The sequence below is a fragment of the Vespula pensylvanica genome, chromosome 7, assembly GCF_014466175.1.
Source record: "Vespula pensylvanica isolate Volc-1 chromosome 7, ASM1446617v1, whole genome shotgun sequence".
Taxonomy (NCBI): domain Eukaryota; kingdom Metazoa; phylum Arthropoda; class Insecta; order Hymenoptera; family Vespidae; genus Vespula; species Vespula pensylvanica.
In genome coordinates this window covers 8,023,456-8,046,181 of record NC_057691.1, presented here as the reverse complement: position 1 = coordinate 8,046,181, position 22,726 = coordinate 8,023,456, and the positions used below count along the sequence as shown (strand labels likewise).

At 41.8% G+C, this 22,726-nt stretch overlaps 1 protein-coding gene and 1 long non-coding RNA gene across 8 annotated transcripts in view; both read left to right on the top strand.

Moving 5' to 3' along the window:
• The window catches only part of LOC122630490 (zinc finger protein chinmo), a 41,553-nt gene extending 20,414 nt beyond the window's left edge, over positions 1 to 21,139 (top strand). For 6 of the 7 annotated variants that reach the window (XM_043815031.1, XM_043815028.1, XM_043815032.1 and 3 more), the window contains 5 exons: positions 4,713 to 4,933; positions 5,143 to 5,543; positions 5,977 to 6,224; positions 6,364 to 6,639; positions 19,737 to 21,139. In XM_043815031.1, coding sequence (XP_043670966.1) covers positions 4,713 to 4,933; positions 5,143 to 5,543; positions 5,977 to 6,224; positions 6,364 to 6,639; positions 19,737 to 19,969 — 1,379 coding nt within the window. In that variant the 3' untranslated portion in view covers positions 19,970 to 21,139. Of the gene's footprint in view, positions 1 to 4,712; positions 4,934 to 5,142; positions 5,544 to 5,976; positions 6,225 to 6,363; positions 6,640 to 6,787; positions 7,071 to 19,736 lie in introns of those variants that run through there. The other variant, XM_043815029.1, reaches the window with a different exon arrangement.
• On the top strand, positions 7,160 to 9,571 carry LOC122630502. Its single transcript, XR_006327497.1, has 2 exons — positions 7,160 to 7,681; positions 8,947 to 9,571. It is a non-coding gene; the product is annotated as an uncharacterized LOC122630502 (long non-coding RNA).
• Positions 21,140 to 22,726: the final 1,587 nt, after the last annotated feature.

The following is a 22,726-nucleotide window of genomic DNA, read 5'->3' as shown; positions in this document are numbered from 1 at the left end:
AGAGAGAGAGAGAGAGAGAGAGAGAGAGAGAGAGAGAGAGAGAGAGAGTTTTTTCTTTCCTTATTTCTTAGAACAACGAGCAACGTTCATAAGTAATAAACGAGCGAGGAAGAACGATGGGATAACTTACGATAAATTTCTGTGAAACGCATGTTTAATCGACGTTTTTGAAATTAGGTCAATGACAATTACGTAACCACGTTCGCATGCGTATACGCGCTCTCGCGCATGCATTTCTCTATGTTCTTTTTCGTATAGCTTCTCGAGTTAGTAGAGCATGCTGATTATTTATCGACAAAGAACTTTTGATAGTTTGCCATTAGAAATTAGCTTGGCTAATTAAGAGATATAGAAGTATTTTTCTGAAATACGATAAAAAAGATCGTATCTAGGTATTCATTCTTTTTATATCTTTTTCTTTTCTTTTTTTTTCTTTTTTTTTTTTTTTTTTTTAGTTATAATCCTATCATTAATAAAATCGACATGATCTTATTAAGTTCTACGATTCTACTCGACGATTACAAACAATCGATCTCTTCTTTGTTTTTTTTATTATTATTATTCCTTTTTTATTTTCGTTTTTCATTGAAGCCAAATCATCGAGAGCTATTGCGCATTGTTTTTTCTATCAGCTCGCTATCGACATATCCACGAGTAGAGATCCGCTATCGATTTATCCATAGTTTCGATGATCGATAATTACGAGATCGTTCGAAAGGCTGTTTCGTGTACATATACATATATCTAAAAGGCGCGAGATCGTTTGCGATTTGACATATGTAGGCGTAGGTGACGTGAGTGCGCGCGTGTGTACGTGTACGCGTATGTACATGTGCGAGAGGGCCTCGAAGCTCACGGCCATCGTCTTCCCTTCGTCCCACGTGTCGATGCTCTGCGTTAGAAACGCACGCACGCACGCACGCACGCACGCACGCGTGTCGTGTCTCTTCCTCCCTTCTTCTTTTTCTTCTTCTTCTTCTTCTTCTATGCCCTTCCTTTTTCGTCTTCAGCCCTCACGCTTGCACACATATCGTCTATACACAGTAGATCTCTTCTTTACGAGAGTGGGTGAGTGAACGTGCGAGCGAGAAAGCGAGAGAGAAAGAAGAAGAGAAAAAGAGAGGGGGAGGCCAGAGGGACAGAGAGGGAGAAAAAAGAAGGATAGTATATGAGAAGAAAACGACCTTGGTCCCACGCGGCCATTGGCCGGTACCAAAGGAAAGGAGTCGGTGATTGGCCCTAAAATGTTTTTCTACTATTTCTACGAGTATTCGTTGCATATGTGTGTTACAAAGTACGTGTGCGCGATAAAAAGAAAAGGATAGGGATAGAGATAGAAAGGAGAGGGTAGTGCAAAGAGGAGAAGGAACTACTCGTTCGCGTTCTCTTGCATCGATGTCGACCTTGTCGGGGCATTGACCGTCGTTTTTTTTTCTCCCAACTAAAATTCATCTACCAATCGGATCGCTCGGCCTTATCTTTTTGCAAAGCCTCGGGATGTACATAGTTGTATATCTATGTAATACACGTGCACGTGTAAATCTGCTCGTCCTAAATTCGTCGATTTCTCTAATTCGACTTTGATCGATAATTGGGAATATGTAGAAAACAAACTTTCGGCGATTCTTTCCCGCGTTCTTTTCTTTTCTTTCTTTTTTTCTTTTTTCTTTTTTTTTTTTTTACGCCATTATCATTATCAACGTTTGACTTTTGTTAACAATTGGGAAACGGTTGAAATACTCGCAAGATAAAACAATGACATTTTTGATTATTATCGTCGTTATTGTTAATCAAGTCGATATAACGATCGTAGCTTTCTAGAATCGTAGGTACTCTAGGACATATAGCGAATAGTTTTTCGGTAGTAGGAGATCGTGCTTTTTTACTGGCTGGCCTTGGAATACGAATAGACCGGCCTAGAGGAGTGCATTGCACCGTTGCTCAATTCCGCGTTCTTTATTTGCAAATTTTTCTTTCGACCGTGCCAAAGGATCGTCGAGTATCTTGACCCCTTATTCCCGGAAGGTTTTATTAAAAAGAAAAAGAAGAAGAAGAAGAAAAAAGCAAAGAAGAAAAATCACCGGGTAAGATTAACAGTCGAGATAAATATTTTCCTAGATCTCGTCTCGTTCGATTGGACATAATGGTGTTATAGGTATCAAAAGATTTCTCAAGATTTTCTTTCAACAATTTATTTATAGAACATACGCGTACACACATTCGCACGAAATAGTTCATACGGAATAGTAAAGCGAATATAATACGATCGAGAGCGCAAACGGAGAAGATAACCTTCGAATATCAATAAACATGGTAATACACACAAACACATTTGAAAACGTCGCGCTTCTTATCGCGAGCCACTGCTCCGTTCATTCAACGTAAAACTTACTCGTACTCCGCTGGCTCTCCTCGTTCGATGACTCGATGACGGTGCGGTCGCATGTTATAAACACGTTCCGAAGTCTCTCTCTTTCTCTCTCTCTTTCATAGCTTACATAATTCTTTCGACGAGTTTTTTTACAACGGTTTGCCGCGCGCGTGTATCTTGCATACTTATGGATAAACAAAACGTTTGAGCAAGAAGAGTGCGTAAGAGATGTTAGCATTTTTTAATAAATATTTTCTAAAGGAATAAATTTCTCTCTTATCGAAGCAAGAATTATCAGGTTTTATAAGCGTATGCAGCGCGTCAATAATATATATATATATATCATTTTGTTGATTTGAAAAAACGTCTTGACCGTAATTTCGCACTTTCTCGATAAACGAAGAGAGTATTGAAAAGGAAACAAATTGCAATATAGAGCGAAGAAAGAAGAAGTGGATGTGTACGACTCGAAATTTTTTTAGCGAAGCCAGGATCAGAAATACGAAAAGATCATCTATGTATTTCCGGGCTCGCCTAGTTATGACTGGTTGGAGAGAAAAAGAAGGATAGAGATAAAGATAGAGATAGAGATAGATAGATAGAGAGAAAGAGAGAGAGAGAGAGAAAGAAAGAGGACCGGGAACTTAGCGTGCAAAAGCCGCCTACACGCGCGCGCGTGACTCGGTCGTTGGCCCCTGCACAACCGCGTTTAGAATGTTTAAAGTGTATAGCACTAACACATTTGTACAACGATATTTCCTCGATTCTATATTAGGCAGCTTACAAATATTGCGATAGATGTGTTACGAGCTTTCGAGCCTCTCTTTCTTTCTTTCTATGAAAGGAAAAAAAATATGATTCGAGATACGTCGTATGTAACTGACGATAAAATATTTCCCTATATTTCTCTTTTTTTTTTTCTCTTTCTTTTTTTTTCGTTTCATCTCGTTTTATGAAAAATATATCGAAGATAAATTACGAACGACTAACCGGGCGTGACTAGGATAATCCGGATATCGATATTCGATTTAACGTGGCGGGAAATCGAGTTTGAAATTTAATTCGTCGTTCGGGAGAACGCGCTGAGAATTCGATACACTTCAAGACCAGGTTGCTCGCGTCGAAAGGACAGGTGGTTTGCGCCACCTGGTCGAGCCCCTCGTTCACCTTTCTCTCTTTCTCTCTCTCTCTCTCTCTCGGTCCTTCTCTCATCTTCGTCTCCCGTCTCTTTTCACACTCGATTTCCTTATACGTTTTATATCGTCGTTTATAATCGGTCTACGTCTCTTTTAATGCACGAGTCTTACTCTCCTCTGGTTATTTCAATTGCAAATCATCACGGACATATCGCAATCCGAGAATTTATATCGTCAATTTTTTCGACCTGTACGATCCTTCGAGTTAACATCTTTTAACATCTCTATTTTGAAAACGTATCCATGATAATAGTATTACGATATGTGTATATATGTATATACACATATGTATAATTTTATTAAATCATATTCATCATACCTAAGGATTTTCGAACGAATTAATTTGATTTTTAGCTTCAATTCTTATTCATTGATTTTCTGGCAAGGTTGAAGGTCGATCACGTGCACATTGGACACTACTCCGAATCGTGTAACGCAATCAGTATCGCGTTACGCACCTGCGCGTATTATACACACTAGAGAGTAAGTGACAGAGAGAGAGAGAGAGAGAGAGAGAGAGAGGGAGGGAGAAAGAAAAAAGTATAGATTACGGAAGATTGTGTCCGAAGATGGCCTACATATCCAGCAAGCTGCAAGAAAGGGCATCGACGTCAAGCTGCCGAGGCTTTTCTTTATATTCTTTCTCTCTCCCTCCTCCTCCCTCCCTCTCTCTCTCTCTCTCTCAGTCTTCCTAAACGAGGAAGATGTCGGCCTGTACGTACAAGGGAGGGAGAAAGAGAGCGAGAGTAAAAAAAGGGGTTCTTCGGTCACCAGCACTTCCTTTGCACGCTAAATTCCCGCGGTCGTTTTTCGGTGGTCCCTTCGAATGATGAAAACCCGTGAGAGAGAAAAAAAGGGGTTCTCGTTTAAGTAGAAGAAAGCGTGCGTCTTCTACATCTAATGCATGCTTTTCTTGCGATTACGTATTCATAGCGTTTTACGCTCCCTTGAATTTGCCGGATGTGTAAATGGCTCCTTCGAAGAAAGAGACATATTCTCCTTTCAAACGCATAAACTCGCTCTCGTTTCTCGTTAAAACTATTTATTTCCAATACTTATTAATCATGATCGATTAATATCGAAATTGAATGGTTCGTCGGACATACGATCATACTTGTAACGATACGATTGATTTGTGATTTCAGGAGTAACGTTCAAAGCTCACAGATTGATCCTCGCAGCATGCAGCAAACATTTTCAGGAGCTCTTCGAAGGAATGCCGCCTTCTCCCGCAGGACTGATCGTTATTCTCGACGGGACGAGCGCTCACAATATGGCGTCGCTTCTCGAATTTATGTACCGCGGAGAAGTACACGTGTCTCAGGAATCTCTGAGCTCTTTCCTCAAGGCAGCGGAATGCCTTCAAGTATGTCGACGTTTTTTTCTTACCCTTCTCTCTCTCTCTCTCTCTCTCTCTCTCTCTTTTTATCCGTATCTTATCGTTTATTTAATTAACGATAGATTACCCGAAGAAACGATTTAAAGAGTACGAATCAGACGCGAGTTTATATGCTTAGAAAAAGTGGAATCGTAAAATTAAAGATGATAAAAAAGAAACAATTGTCGGAACGCCAGGTAAAAGGTCTGTCGATCGAGCACGAGAAACTAGCAGTGGCGCAGAGACACGCGGCTGAGAGCAATAATTCGTCGACGGACACCGGCGGAGAGGGTGGCGGAGGAGGCGGAGGCAACGGAGTCGGCGAAGTCGGTGCACCAGGAAGTATCGGTGGTAGCAGCAGCGTTGGAGTCGGCGGTAGCATCGCCGCTGGTACCGTATCTACTACGAGCGCTGCTGGAGATAGCGGAGCCGGTGATATCACCGATCTCAGCGAGGCCGGTGAAGCTACGATGCTGAGGAACAGTATAAAAAGATGCAGAGACGCAACCCCTACGCCTGCGCCGTCCCCGGCACCTGCATACACCGTACCCAACATGTACTCTCACTATTTCGAAAGTCCCCCAAAGAGGTTAATGAGGTAAGTGTACAAGGCCCTTTCGTCTTCGTTCGAAAAACTACGACGTTATTTTCGGTACTATTTTCGTACGTTTCCTCCGGTGTGACCTTTCGCGAGACTATTATCTCGATTAAATGCATCGACTCGACGAGAAGAGAGCTCCCGTTCGGTCGACGCGAGATTTAAAGCTCTTTCGAAATTATGCAAGCTGTGCGTGTTCGTCGTGTCTCTACGTAGCCGTATGCGCGTGGGTCGTGCACGCACGACGCTTTGGCTTATCTAACAGCCGATTCTCCGAGGACTTTCGCTCGGTTTCGTAATCTCATTGATAATCGATTGCGTCATTTATTTTGTTCGTTACAAGAAGGAGACACGTGTTGTTTATTCCCCTTGTAGTTTCGTTGTTGCTCCGGTACTTCTAATAAACAATTTTAGTGTTCGTCTGATCTTGCAGATCGCCGAGCGACATCGACACGTTAGGCAGGGCGAGCGTGTTGCGCGACGGTGCAGCGTTCCGACCAGCCTCAGCGCCGCACCCTCTTCTTTTGGAAAACCACTTTTATCAGCCCTTTGCCCATCCCTCGGAAACACCGGCCCACTCGCATACCGCGCCTCACACGCCAACGGATCTCGAGCAGGAATTGGAACAAGCGCGGTCGGAGGAACGGAATAACTGTGATAACAAGGAAAGCGTCGCGGAAGGTTTGTTGAAATCCATATAAAATCACGCTCGAGTAAGACTTTCGAATAATTTTAACGAACGAGACGAGCTCTTTCGTTAAATTCTCTCGAGACGAGCGGACTTTTTAATATCGCGAATATCTTCGTATTTGTTTGGCAGATCTACGGATAAATCACGAACGTATGTTATTGACGGATCGAGAGCGAGCAGAGAAATTGGCAGAGAGATTGTCGAGCGAGGTATATTCCGGGGGTAGGGGGTTCGAGGGTTACTGCTCAAATTCGGAACATTTACAACGCGGCGCGCAAATGGGTTCCGCGATGGTATCGATACCACCGGCACATCCACCGACTCCAGATCTCAGTCCCGCTCCGACTACTCCTGCCATGTGGAATACGAAGATGAACAAGGCTGGTACCGTATCGACCCCCGAGGGTAAGTACGATTCGTTTCTTTCTTTTTCGTTATTTTACCTGGCGATAGTCGACGACTCGTTCAACGACGATTAGCTGTTCCAAAGAATCGAACGACGAGCGTCGTTCGTGCAAAATATAATAATAATAATAATTTTTCGATTGATTAGACCTTTACTCGACTCGTTGCATCATCGCACACGTAGGCTGCACGTGGAACTCTGGTCGATGTTGCAACTGGAGCCCTCCGTAATATCTCCCCATTCTCTCACGAACCCTTTCCGTCCCTTCTCATTCACTTTCAAGGCTCTTCCGAGCCGAGTTCTTCCAATCGTGAACAGGAAGAATGCCTCGAGATGCTGCCGAGATGCCGCTGCGAAGGAGCACTTTGCTTTGTCATCGTGAAAACGAAATGAAATTCTTTTGACGATCGTGGTGCTGCGTCTTGCGTTATAACATATCTTGCGTTATAACATCTTCAATTTGGAAATTAATCAACGGGGTGCGATCTTATGTGGCGACGACGACGACGATGACGACGACGACGACGACGAAGACGACATTAAATTTTGGCGTTAACATTCAACGTTTACGGATCATTATCGTAACTTTTCTTTCGAAACGTTTGCGCTTCGATAATCGAATAACACGACGATATCAACATTATAAAAAGCAGTCTTGAGTGAACTTTCGAAACTTCCGCATTACAAGGTTCGACGATTTTCAAAGTCGTGATTCGTATTAACCACGACGAGGCGCATCGGGAGAACTAGGAGAGGTTAGCGGCTGGCTAGTCGCGTTAAGTTGCTGCTCGAGGTGTCACAAAGAAGCGACTAGAGAGCAAAAAAGAGCAGGAGCTTGAACGAGAGAGAAAGAGAAAGGTGCCGACGAATTTCGAAGTCGCCGGCGTGTGCATCGTGGTATATATATTTTCGTGGCAAGGCAGTCCTTTTTTTCCTGCCACGTGTCTACGTCACAGTCTCCGCTTCGGCGACGCTCTAACGTGCAGAAAGAGAGCAACGGAGCAGCCCGTGGGTAGGACCGATTTACGAGAGCGTTTCTGTGTGCGTAAATCCCTGTCTTTTTCTTCGTCATCATCGTACGTGTCTACTACGTGTACGTGCACGTGTACGTGTGTATCTGTCTAACGCCCATCTGGGACGGTTGTGCCTTAGAGCACGAGGACTCATCGCCGCTCGTTGGTGTCTCTCTCTCTCTCTCTCTCTCTCTCTCTCTCTTTCCCTCTCCCTCCCTCCCTCTCTCTCTCTCTCTCTCTCTCTCTCTCTCTCTCTCTCTCTCCTTCCTCGCCTTCACGGTTTGAACAAAGTCTACAAAGAGGATGCAGGCGAGCCACGGTGCAGCCACTGGGAACATCTTTTGCTTCGACGAGCAGATCACCGGGCGTGACGTTTACGACGCTGCTTGGTAAAACCTAAAGCCGTGAAGTCGCCATTATTTTTCGCGGTTTCGTTCCAACGATCTTCTTCGATGGATCGTTAGATGAGAGAGAGAGAGAGAGAGAGAAAAAAGGAGAAGAACGAGCATCCACGAAAAATAAGAGATAGAAACTTCCTTATCGTTACACCATCTCCTAATATTAGCTCGCACCAGATGATAAATGAGAGATAGAGAGACCATAACGCCGATTAAATCTTTGATCGCTCGACTCAATTTCGTGCCAAGATGCATATCTCGAATCGGCCTTTGCTTCTTAGTCGCTCTCGATGCACGCCATGTCGGCATTAAAAAACAATTTTGACCGACACGCCGTCCTTAAATTTTCCTTTTTAATGACTGCGAAAACGTAATTCAGTCGTGACCTCGACTCTATCGCGATCGAGAGGATATCTCTCTCTCTCTCTCTCTCTCTCTCTCTCTCTCTCTCGTCTTATTTTGTTTCTTTTCATTAAAAGTTTAGATCAGATTCTACAAGTTTGGATTTTTATCCGAGTGTACATTAACGTCATAACTTCTTTCAACTCGTAACTTTTCTCGACGACGACTCTTTCCTTCTTCTTTGTTCTTTTTTTCCCCCGGTTAATTTCTATGCGTTAGAAAACGTTATAAAACGTTCGCATTTGCCTGTGAAATCTATGTACATAACTGTACGAGATGTATGGAAAGATTCGAAGAACTAGGGAACGGTATTTAACGTTGTAAGTGTCAAAACTCGCTAGAAGGAGGAAGATAGAGAAACGCGAGAAAGAAAAATCACTTCCTATGTATTCTCTCTTAGCAGTTCTATGAGATACGTACAGTTATACTGGCGTTAAAATCTCACCTTCGTGCGGTCTTAAAATTGCTTTTTTTTCCCTGTCAGGGCGTTCAGGCTCGATCGTTAGAAGAAGAAAAAGAAGAAGGAGGAGGAGGAGACGATGATGAGGAAAGAGAAGAAAAAGGTGTCCTTTAATCGTCTCTCGTTGCCTCGAAAGGTGAACGTTCTCACATCTTCGAATTACGAAAGAATTTTCGAGAGCTCGTCGTTGAATAGAACGAATTCTTTGGATAATTTCTATTTAATATCGTTCGTACTTCACCTCAATAATGATAATAAGGAGAAACAAAAATATAGAAAAAAAAAATAAATAAAAAAAAATTAATTAAAGATATCCTAGAGAAAAAATGGCGAAAGGGAAAGAAGGGTGCTTCCAACTTAAATATAACTTTCGTCAGACTTGAAGATAACTTTCATTTTTGCGGCTTTGCGGCGGGTCCATCGAGATATAATTTATAGTGTGACGGAGATATGAAAGTTACGCGGCTAGGCTGTAACTCGTTAGATCCAGTGGTAGAAAACCACAGGAAATAACTCGAAAGTATCCTACGGTTGGACGATCTCGTACCATTTTTCTTCTTCTTTGCTGCCAACTACGATGTCTGAAACTTTCTCCTGGCCGTTCTCTAACGTCCAAGAAAGAAATCGTCTAACGTTGAGATCTCGTTAATCATATTACTGCTTTAAACGTCTATGAATGGAGACACGAAATTACCAGGTAGAATATAATCGGACGAGAAGAAAAATACGAGACAATAGATTTCATAGATTAAAAACGATAGATCGAAACAGGAAATAGACGTTATTACCTTAGAATTTCTTTGAACATCGAGGGTGCAATGAAAGGGGATGAATGCTATTCCCCTTTAAAAGGCACGCACGCATGCACGTCCCGTAGCGAGTTTGAATTATTGAAGAAGAGAGAGAGAGAGAGAGAAAGTGCAGTTGCACTCGGCACGTGCAGGCAGGTGCACCGGCTCGAGCGACCTTCCGTTTCTTTCTTTCTTTTTTTTCCTTTTTTTCCTTCTATCCCCTACCTTTACTTTCTCAAACCTTCTTCTACTATAACGTTCAACCCTTCTCTCCTATCTCGCGCACGTGCCTCGTAAAAGTTTCAATGAAGCGTATGCGACGACTATACACATTGGAAACTTCCGAGTTGGAGAAGTACGCTTGCATATGGTTGCTCGATTAAAAATTAATTCTTCCTTTCGTACTATTAATTCACTGTAGTCTTTTTCTCTCGAGATTTTACCTGTACGAACAAAAAGTTTACCGTCTATCGATATTCTCGATTCATCGACGACCGTTATCGAGCATTCAGAAACTTTTCTGTTCTTCTTTCTTTCTTCCAATCGCGACGACGTTCTATAATAGTACACGTTGTAATCGTTCTATAAAAACAGCTATCTCATACTTTATTCCTTCGAGTTAATTGCAAAGAAGCGATTGCAAGTGTTTCTTTAACGTGGAATACAGTATTTTTCGTACGAAGATAATCGTTGAATTTTTCAAAATCAATTCTCGTTGTGAAAACGCGAATCCCTACGTACGTATGTTATATCGTTACGTGATCGATCGGGGAATCAGAATCGTTTTTCGTTTTGTATTCTTTTCTTTTCTTTTTTTTTTTTTCTTTTTTTTTCCCGTTCCAAAATATTTCGCCGTCCACGATCACGAACTTTTTCCTTCGTATTTCTGCCCGCACGAATTATCTTATTAGGAATCGTTTAAGCGGTACAACGCGTGTTTCTCTATGTCGAACGAGTGCGTGTTTGCGTCTATACGCGTTGGATAGAGATAGGGAGATAGAGAAGGAGAAGGAACACACTCGAGGTTCTTAGAATCAATTAGAGTTCTTTCGTGTCTCTATGTTGGCTAAGTCCTCGCCAACTTTTTCGTCCCACACCTCGTTGGCTTAACCTTCTACCAGTCGAAAATCATTGCACAATGCAACACGTAAGCGCGCGAGTAAAGGTCTTTTGCTGCTTAGATTCTGCAACTTCGTGTATTCCCTGTCCCCGTCTCTCTATTCTACCTAAGAACTTTCCTTTTCCAAACCGTTTTCGTCGTATCTCGAACGTCCTTCGTCTATACTCCGACTTCAGAATCTCTTTTTTCACGTCGCGAAAGAAAAAGAAAATCGTTCGATGATGGATCTTGCTTTTAACCAATATCTATCGTTTTACACGGGCGACGAACGACGTGCTAATTCTTTCGGATTATGATAATATATATGTTCTATTTCATAGGAAACGTTTCTGTACGCGTGATCTATTTTTAAATAATAGTGCTCGTAAAATAGACACGTTGACAGACCGAAATAGAATGGAATTGTTAGAAATTAGATCGCGGAACTGGTGAGCGAGACAGCACGATGCCGGTGCCGGACTCGTTATTATCTACTTTGTGCTACGAGCGAGCGAGCAAGAAATACGTGCTATTGGCGACGAATAAATATCGTTTTCCCTTTGAGAGAACAAGGAAAAAAAAAAGATAATAAAAAAGAAAAAAGAGAAAGAAAGAAAGAGGAGAGGTGAAGACAAAAGGGTCCGTCGATGAAGCTGATAATAAATCGTTGGATATTTTTCAGAAAGGATGCGAAAGACTCTCGATGTCTTCCATCGATGTGTGTCATGGTCAGATACAGTCATACGGGTATTTGGAAATATTAGAAAGAATTTTGTGAACGTCAAGAGCGTGTATTACTGCAAATCGTACGCACGCAATTTATGTTACCCTATAACGAAAAACCGAATTTCCGAATATAAAGAGCGTAAATGGAAATCACGGATCGTACGAAGTAACGAGCTTTTCTTTCTCTCTTTTTTTCTCATATTAAATGACTGTTGCAATTAATTTCATTACTTTGATTAATTCGTCATAAAAAAAAAAGAAAAAGAAAAAGAAAAAAGAATGATTCTATCTTGTTCTTCAATGGTGATTGCGTTGAACGAAGCGATTTAAAAAGGGCTTCGATTTCACGTCGATTTAAACGTGATATCGTAACTAAAGAGAGAAGTGTAATTGTACATAATCGTGCGGTCGTCCTCTAATTAACGATAAAACGTGCGGATCTTGCGCGTTCACCACAGCCGCAACGCTTTGAGAAAGAAAGAGAGAGAGAAATAGAGAGGTAATGCTTACAAAAAATTCCGGAGGAAAACCAAACGATTCCGTGGGCGACTACCGGAGAGAGGAGAGTCTCTAATTCGGGTTACTGCGATCCTACCGCATACTGCTACCCTCTGACCGATCAATACGAACCCCGGGGATGCCTATCGTGTCGTTTTCTCTCCTTGTCGGCACTTTCTCTCTCTCTCTTTCTCTCTCTCTCTCTCTCTCTCTCTCTCTCTCTCTCTCTCTCTCTCTCTCTCTCTCTATCTCTCTCTGCACGCGCCTACGCATTAAACTCGACCAACCGTGATACTTGATAATTTGAAGAAATTACAATAAATTTCGGTGCCTGAAAACTTGGACAATTTCGTTCATCATAAAAGTAACACGAAATTTTGTGTAAAATGGACAAAATAAAAAAGTCAAGAAAAAAATAAAATAAAAAGGAATACGACAGTTTCGAAAAGAGAACTCTTGCGATATTACGCGAAGCACAAAGGTTTGTTACGACTGCACGCGTATAACGTTCGCAGCGGTAATACACGAATATCAAAGAGGAAAGAGGAGGTGGAGGAGGAGGAGGAGAAACGAATTGAAAGCGCGAATGATACAAGAGAGAGAGAGAGAGAGAGAGACAGAATGGTAGGTGACAATCATCTGGCCGGTTCGTGATAGGAAATAATTCCTCGCTTCGTTCGTACAGACCGATTCATATTAGATCTCACGATTTCTTTCAGTGAAAATAAAAGCTTTACTCGATTTCAAGAACGCTCGAAAAATGTTGTCTCTTTTTTCCTCTTTTTATCAAGTGTGATATCGAATGATAACGTCGATAAGTCTCGTTGGAGATAAATTGTTCATTCTAATCTCGCAAAAGGTAATATAAATATTTATTTTTGAATCAGCCTATAGAAATCTATTTCGAACGCAATACTCGCGCTTTACGTTTTTGTTCGCGAGCACAAACGGCGCCGCTCCGTAGCTCGTTGCGTGCGTGGCTGCGCGTTTGTGGTCGACGACACGGACGCGCGCATATACACACGAACACACAAACGTACATGGATATATATACACGTTCGAAACGGTCGACGACGACGACGACGACGACGACGACGACGACGACGACGTCGTTGTCGACGTTGTGTCGTTGTCGTTGTCGTCGTTAACCGTTAGAAGAGGAGGTGGAGTTTGTGACAGTGATGGTGGCCGGATACGATAGAGTCTAGGCTGCTCATGCAATACCGAATTCGGGTCACGAAATAATTTATGATAACACCGTCAGAGGGCCAACTCATGCGACGAAAAACTGATAAACGAGGCATACGTATTAGCACGGAGCGACGTTCATTTTTCGCTAGAGCTCTTTTCCGTCTGTTCTTTTACAGTATCTATAAATACGTATATATGCACGTATATACCTACGTACGTATACACGTGATCATTTCCTAACAACTTTTATTTCGCGCAACGACCAAATCGTCGAACCACCTAATCGCGTCTCTTTTGTAAGAATCACAAATATATGTTTCCGTGTATATAAATGAATGTATCCTGCTCGTACGGGTACGCTAATACAAAGCGCAGCAACGAAACGGAGGCGTTGAGGCTACCGACTTGGTAATCGCATGTAATTGGGACGCGCGTTATGCGATTTGAGAATGACACTACTAAAAAGCACCGGCCGCGCTATTGCGTTCTATGTCATGGTCACTATATCATCCCGTATCCGTCGATGCGAACGGAGCATGTTCCCTCTGTTTTGAACGCTACAAAATGCAGCATACCTTACGCACGAGTAGATACGCTTTACGCCGGCCGGATATCCCAATCTATGCGTTGTATACCGTGTTCCGGCGTACTTGGCTGGAATAATAATTTATTAGCATTAAAATCTCAAAGTGTTCTCGCGCTGGATGATTATTTCATGAAAATTTGGACTATTCGTGATTGGAATAGCACGTCGTAAGGCCAAAAATATTCGGGCAGAACGAAAAAGTGGAGACACTAGCGTACGAGTGTTTTTCTTTTTTTTTTTTTTTCTTTTTTTTTTTTTTTTTTTTTACGAAAGGAAACGCTTTGGAGGGAAAGAGGGAGAGAGAAGAGGGACATGGTCGGTCCCTCCGAGCTTTATTACCATACTCCTCGGCTCGACAAGTCGGAATAAAACAACGGAGAGGCGCGTTAGCCCGGCGCTACCCTCCCACGCACAATGCGTAACGCTATCTTCCCTGGAAATCCAGGAACCCCTCCTCTGCCTCTCATCCTGCTCTTTCCACCCCTTTCGGAACTTCCATCGTCCTACCCATCTCTATCCCTCCTTCTATTCTCTCTCTCTCTTTCTCTTCCTACTTTCGTATTTTCCTGCACAAAGGAGAAACGCGGCAACCACCACGGGAGTATGTCTCCCTTATCGAAATGCTGCATCGTGGGCGTACTCTCACACATTTATACCTAAGTGTTCATCTTTTTTCTCTCTTTCCATCTCTCTTTATCTTTCTCTTTCCCTCTTACTCATTGCGGAAGTTTCTGGACGCTCTCGAACGGTAGCGCCACCTGCATAAAGCACAGACACGTTTTTAAAATGCGGTGGGGATGAGAAAGCTCTTCTAATTTACTGCAAGAATAGAGATAATTCAATCTCTCTTTCTATCTCTTTCTCTCTCTCTCTCTCTCTCTCTCCCTCTCCCTCTCCGTCTCTTATGTTTTTCAATTTATTGCTATCGAATAGGTTCTATTAATACAGCGAAGAATCATTGGACGTTGGACGTAGGCAAAATCGATTCGGATCATAATACTTATGCATCGAGATCAGGAGACCGTATCTACGTGCGAATAGAGTCATTTTGTTTTTCGTTGGGAACGTAAAGAAACGCGTATGATAAATAGTCGTTGATATATCGAAAATACGAATTCGTCGTGTGCAGTCCGCGAAGGACGAAAGTTTCTCGTTGATTGGTCGATGGCGCGGGGTGCCCGAAAATGCTTAAACGCTCCTGTGGGTAGAGCACGCACCAATCAATAAACGAATGCGTGCGTGCACGGATGCGTGTGCGACTGTGTTCGTGCAACGGCCGACGCATTGGTGTAGGTGCACGTGCCGGCAAAAGTTCTTCGTGGACGACGACGACGCGCAAGGTTTGCGTGCTTCGACCGTCGCGTTTGCTTACGTAAGTGTGTACGTGTGTGCGTGCGCGTGCGTGTGCCTTGTGCGTGCGCGTTCGCTACATCGCGTGATTGTACGTGGACGTACTTACTTACGTAGATGCGCTCGTGTGCGTGACACTATGTTGAGAGTCGAATATACGTCGACGAGCCGTTCGGCGATCTCTCGTGGCTCCTCCCGTGCTTGAAAATTTTCGAGAGCCTGTCGGGAAACCATCGTCTCGTGGGGTGGTCCATCCTTGGAAAAGAGACAAGAGCTCATAAACGTTCAGGAAAAATGATCTTTCGAAATATTCCTTTCGGAGTAACCAGATTTTCGCATTATTTTAAATAAGAAAGACGACCAATCGTTTCTCCTTTTCGTCAATGCCAACAAAAGAACGAGTTGATTCTTTTCTTTTCTTTTCTTTTCTTTTTCTTTCTTTTCTTTTCTTTTCTTTTCTTTTCTTTTCTTTTCTTTTCTTTTCTTTTCTTTCTTTTTTCTTTTTTTTTTTTTTTTTTTTTTTGAAGGATTTCACGAGAACTAGATATTACGAAAGATATAGTTTAGAGGAACGCTTAGAACGTTCGACGGAAAGCTCGAAATTTGTGCCCGCCTGAAAATTTCTCTTTGAAAGTGGAAATGGAATGTTGCGGTCGGGCCGACTATCGTACGAGTCACTCGTTAAACCGATTTGCTTGATCGTTGCAACACTGACAATTAGATTCACTATTGCGAAATTCGTTGTAATCTCACGTATATCTACGTCGGCTTCGGAAAGGATTCTCAACGGACATCTTGAATCGTGGAGAAGTTTCGAAAGTGGACCGTTGTGCAGGTTATGGTTTCCCCTGATGGTCTCTCCTCCTTTGCTCGGTGAAAGAGGGTTGGCATCCCTTGCAGCCGCGAATCGACCAGGGCTCTTCTCCTCTCACTCCGTAGTACACTTGGAATAAGAGGGGGAGGGCCTAGGGCTCTCCCTTGATTTTGGGCTGCAACGCACACCCTGCCTGACATTGATTTTCCTCTCTCGTCCTTTGCCTCTTTTTCCTCTCTCTCTCTCTCTCTCTCGCTATCCATCTATCTCTCCCTCTTTCCTTCTCATTCTCCCTTAACTACGTTGTTTTCCATGTACCTGACGTCCTACCGAGAAAATATTTCGTGAATTTTAATTAATGTTGTTTTCGAGCGCGTATAGGCCGTCTAAAGAATTAGTGGAACTCTAAGTATCGCTAAGTAATTTCGTATATCCTTCGTACAATGAGTAAGAGGAATTTTCGTGGAAAATTGTTAGAGCCAAAAATAACGTGCAAAACATCGTGTTGAATCTTTAGTCGTATCAAAAGAGCATCACGGGAGGCTGTTTCTTAAATCGAACAGATTTACCACGGTATCCATAGTAACGCGGCTAACTCTTCTTTCGAGTAACTACCTCTCGCATCTCTTCCCTTTCGACTTTTTCTTATTTCTTATGATAGGCCGCCTGCTCGACGACCAATTTGGCGCCACCGAACAAAATGTGTCAAGGTCTCTCGATCCACGATCAGCCACTCGCGAGTCCCCTCTTTCTCTTCGCTCTTTTTCCTCTTCTTCGTCTTCTTCTTCTTTATCTCCTTCGTCTTTATCTCCTCCTCCTCCTTCTCTTCTTCTTCCTCCTCCTCCTTCTTCTTCTTCTATATATTTCGTTTCCTCGAGAAGAACACGCTCGCTGCGTTTGATCTAGGCTACTGTACTAGCTTCTACCATTTTGAGAAAATAGGTCGGAAATTTATTTCCTTTGGATGGTTATTTCGGATTGACGTTGGACAATAAATCCATGTTACTGATAACAATATAGCTCTGGTACTCTCCGTATTACCAAGATGCTCGGATAAGAATCGAAGAGCTCCATTGTAAGACGTTCGAATAGAATATCGTTAAGTTTCGACGATAATTGTACGAGTTAATTGAGATACCCTTGTATACTTCTCTATCTCTTTGTAAAAATGTGAAAATGTAGTGGAATCTCTCTTTACACGTCGGCGCTTCGTCTTTACGTTATTCTATCTATTCAGTTTGAAAAGGGAAAAAGGGTCAGATCGTCGTCATAGTTATAATCCAATTGGAGTGGGAGAGACCTTGGAAGTTGCTGCGTTTCGTAACTTAACCTTTCCATTTTCTCCCCTCTCGACGACTACTTCATCGTACCCAGACTCTCGGGCTTTCCTTCGATCCCTTCGGTCAAACACGCACGATTCCGCTGAGAGAGAACTGAAGAGCAAGTATTGCGAATGTGTTTTTCAACGCTTTCTTTTTTTTTTTTTTTTCCTTTTTATCGTATCCCCTATCGCCGATCCATAGATCGGTCTCGTATAATTTATAAGATCGTTCGAATAATTTGAAAGAACGAAAAACGACGAAATTCGAGGAAAATCGTTCGGTTCGAAATTACAAATCGATAATTATTCCTCGATCAAAGTTTTTCTATATTTGGGAAAAATTAAATAAAATTATGAGGATGCTACGATAACGATCGATGGACGAATGTCTCGAAATCGAGCGATTTCTAGACAGAGCAGATGGCGGAGCCTTTCTCGGAAGCGATCATTTTCGTTTCCTGAGCCTTTCGGCACCGTTTCGCGTTTCTGCATGTTTCTCAGGGGCGTATCTACCCCGCAGCGCTATATCTGTCTCTCTTTTTCTCATCTCGTGAAAACGTACATACGAACACATACGAACGCACACATTCTCTATCTCTTTCTTTCTCGTGCCTTTGTCTCAGGCACAACTCTTTCTCTCTCTCTCTCTCTCTCTCTCTCTCTCTCTCTCTCTCTCTCTTCTCTGTTTCACGCGCTCGTCTTCACGGATCCCGCTCTTTGTTCCCCCGGTTGGATCCTTTGTGAATTTCATAGTCAGCTGCACGAAACCGTGGCCCGCCACCGCGGCCCCGTTTACTTTTTCTAGGATGCCCGGCTTCTATTTTTAGGTGCTATCCGCCGAAAAGCCAGAGAACGCGTGGTTCCGCGTGTAAGTACACGCGCTCGCATCGTACCAGTTACCACGTATGCGTTGATTTTTCTTCTTTTTCGATCCAGTTTCTTATCGAGCGACAACCTGCACGTTTTAGTATTTTATTATTAATACGAGTGCAATCTATGGCAAATTCGTCGATCAAAAATATTCGATTTCATTATTTGATTTTCAGTTTATTATTTATAAAAAAAGTTCGGAGAACGCGTTACCGTTTCGTCTACGGTTCTTAGCTATTTTTGGCTGCCATTCTCCATTTGCATTACGTGTTTGATAGCATCGAGATATCCGACCGAATAGAAATTTCGAAGGAATATACCATTTGCCTCTCTCTCTCTCTCCTCTTTTAGGAGAGAAAGAAAGAGAGAGAGAGAGAGAGAAACGTACTATTTCTTATCGGCGATGTACTATAATAGTCTTGAGCGCAACCTGCCGTGTTCGCACGACGTATAATAAACGCGTACACGCACACGCCTCTCACGCCCACGATTATTTATGCGTTGCATGTGGTGGTCGTAACGACTTTCGAGGGCCCACGTTTTACAGCGTTCTAGCGTGCGAGCCAACCCTATACCTACTTCTGTTTTCTACGTTTCAGCTCTTTCTTCCGACTATAACGTAACGTTACTACTTTCGACACAGTAGATAATCCACTTCGACGCAGTAGGTAATCCGATATCATCTATTCGCTTATTTTCTCGCGAACGACGCTTTTCTTGAATCGGTCCAAAAATCAAATCGTTCCAACAAATTATTCTTCTTGTTTTATTCTTATAAAAAGGACGAATTAGAATCGCGGTTGATCGGTTCGCGTTTGTCCTTTTTATGCTTGTATTTGATTTCTTTTTCTTTCTTTTTTCTTACGTGTAGTAAGAATTTCGAACGAAGCAGGAAGAGTTAGAAACAGTCACGGTCGGTTTGCGGAACGTTCATTTCTAACGATCGGTTTCTCCGACAAAAGAAAGAACGCAAGAACGGAGGATGATCAGTGATCTCTTTCTCGTGAATGGCGAGGTTCGAAAAGAATGCGAGTTAATAGTCCTCGATATGGGGAAGCTAGTTGCTCATTGGATGGCCTTGCACGCGCCGACGATCTCTAGAAGGCATTGGCCCGATGCTCTACCGTGAACCGTTCCTTCGTCGTCGTTGACTTTGTTTTCTTCTTATTGAAGGGACTAATGGCAAAGCGTGCGCGCGCGACCATCGGACTAAAATATAGCCGGCGCGAAGTAAAAGGATGGAAGGTTGCGTAACTTGCATTTTCTACGCCAAGATTTGCCTCGATCCTCGTAACACGTGGAGCATGATCTTTTTAATTAAGTTCAATCCTACAAATTTCTTTCAGAGAATCACAGTAATCACAATCCAATTAATTCTCAAGTGGATTGTATCTAATTTAAACTTTATTGTACGAAGAGTTAAATTCAAAATCGAGTATCGCTGGGTTTTTTCGATTTATATACATTTCTGTATACGCACACACACACACACACACACACATATATAAAAGTAATATTACATCATACATACGCATGCGACTTTTAAATATTTTTCCTTTTTGTTTTCTTTTCCACAGGTAAAAAACTAAAGTGTCCCTTTTGCGAGAGACTGTACGGCTATGAGACGAATCTGCGTGCCCATGTACGACAGCGTCATCAGGGCATCAGGGTACATTGCCCATACTGTTCGCGAACATTCACGAGAAACAACACCGTGCGACGGCACATAGCACGAGAGCACAAAGGCGAGTTGAGTTTAAAAGCTTTCCAAGAGACGAATCACTCGGCCTCCGATTCGGTGCCGCAGTAACAACGTTCTCCTCGACCTTCTTATCATCGTCGCCGTCATCATTGTTGTTGTCATCGTCGTCGGCGTCGACGTCGTCGTCGTCGGCTTCGTCGTCGTCGTCGTCGTCGTCGTCGTCGTCGTCGTCGTCGTCGTCGTCGTCGTAATAGTAGTCATTGTTTTCTTCGTGATTCCGTGACCCAGAATGCCGAAGAGGAAGAAATGAAAAAGAAAGAAATGTCGAAACCACCGAAACTTTTTTTTCGGCTACACGTTACACGAAGAAGCTAAAGACGATTGGGGAGCCGTTTAGTTCTCCATTTACCCTTCGACGTTCGACTCGAACACACCGTCCCTATTCCTCGATCGGTAAACTTAGTAAGACGATGTTCCACGGTGTTTATACAAAAACCTGTCCAGCTTCCGAGAGGAACGTCCTTCCGAAGAAGATGAGAAGGAACGAGTATCCACGGATCTGGCTTCGATCAATCTCATGGATTAATAAGTTGGATGAATTTTTTCAACGAACTGGCAATCTCTCAAAAACGTTGCCAATTTCCGAAGATGAAAAAGGACGTCTTCGACATTTACGATCTTTTTCTTTTGCTTCGTTTCTTTGGTTATTTTTTTTTTCTTTTCTTTTGTTTTCACATTTTCCATTTAATAACGATTACAAAAAAAAAAGAACTCAACGGCTGCGTCTTACGAGACCAAACATCGTTCGAAGGCCGTTACGTCATCGTCGTCGTCGTCGTTGTTATCTACCTGGGATCATCGTCCTACTACCACAACATCGAAGACCGAAGCGAAGGAACTTTAAGGTCAGGTTTAGGACTCGCAGTTTTCTGAAAGATTCCTAAGACGCACGGCGAGTTCTTTCTTTCTGAAAGAAAGAATTTTTTTTTTTTTTTTTTTTTATTTTCGAGAAGAAACAAAGAGAGATATTATTTTTGTTTCTCTTCAAGTCGTTACGTTAAACGTTGAAGCGATCTTTCTTTTTGCAAGTAAAAAGAAAAAAGATTTATTGAGAAAGCATAATCGTTTTTGGTTTCCGTGCCTCTTGATGGATCTTTCCGAAAAATATACGTCGCGAACTCGAAGTGAAAAAAGCTGCCGTCGTATGAGAATACGATTATTAGAAAAAAGAGAGAAAGAGAGAGAGAGAGAGAGAGAGAGAGAGAGAGAGAGAGAGAGAGAGAATGCGAGTGTGAGAAAGAGGATGCGTGTGTGTGTACGAATGAAAAAACGTGAGTAAGGTAGAACGAAACGAGGATTGTATGCACGAGCAAGCAAGGAGGAAAGTTAGAAAAGGGAACGCCAGCGAATCACAAAACTAGTCAATGAAAGTGCAACGGTCGTCTAGGGACTAATTAACTATAACTATTAAATGAGAAAGCTAAGCGATAAAAGGAAATAGACGATGTAAGCAAAGAGCAAAAATAGTTAAACGAAGAATAACAACACACGTGGTTAATACAAGAATGAAAATAGTAAATAAACGCGCGAATTAATAGTATAATAATATATCGAAGATAATGCAAAACTGAAATAGTCATAGGATTGAAAACACAAACTCAGGTAAACATACATTTATTAATATACATACATAGGTATATGTTGAACTAGACGAAACGTTTTCATAGTTGAAGCTGCCGAGTACAGATAATAGAGAAACAAGGAGAAAAAGATAGTAGAAGAAAGCCGTGGTTGTCCCTTTTTTCGGTCATTCGCGAACGATAAGTATATACGTATATACCGAAAGAAAGGATGATCGAGAAGGACCAAAAACGATCATCGGTCGCTACTACTTTTTTGATAGTTCAAACGTGTTACAAAGAGAAAGATGAGATAGTCGCTTCATCACCGATTTTTATTATTATTATCACTACTACCATAAAACTGTTAACTTTTTCAATGCAGATTTCTGGTACTATATTACTGTTGAAGAAAGTCGAGCCTAGGATCGATATTTACAGAGATAACCGTACACGCATACGCATATTTACAGAAACGGGTGATATAAAGAATAATATACATACGTCATACGCTAGTTACGTTCAGTCGTTCACGCGCGCAGTGCCAAAACAATACTAAAATAGCAGAAACCTTTTTACGCTGGAAACCCAACTCGAACGAGATGCATTTCGTTTTCACGCGTTTCCCTCTTTTACTTCTTCTTTTTTTTTTTTATTTGCTACAGAATACGAGACTTTATTATCTATTATTATTATTATTATTATTATTAATTATTAATTATTATAGAGTATAGTTATTATTATTATCATTATTAATTTCTATTATTACTATTATTATTATTATTATTTTTATTATTATTAGTTATTATTTTTATTATTACTATTACTACTATTATTATTATTATTATTATTATTATTATTATTATTATTATTATTATTATTATTATTATTATTATTATTATTATTATTATGATCACCATCATTATCGATCGACCACCACCATGACTATATCACCGTTTTATCATTATTAAAACATCCGACTATCCGTGGAGATTATGATATATATCGCGAGGAGAGGTGGTGGCGTATAACTGGATAACGAAATAATACTGAAAACACGATTTTTGTACAGCTGACAGTTTTATACGAAAAGTTTATGAGATTATTACGATTCTAGGACGAACCGTCGTACGATATAAACCGGAAAGCACGAGAACTTAGTTTCGTTCTTTCTATGGAATGGTTCGATCGGAGTAAGGAAAATAAAGCAATTTTCTCGTACAAAAATCGTCATAAAAAATCAACG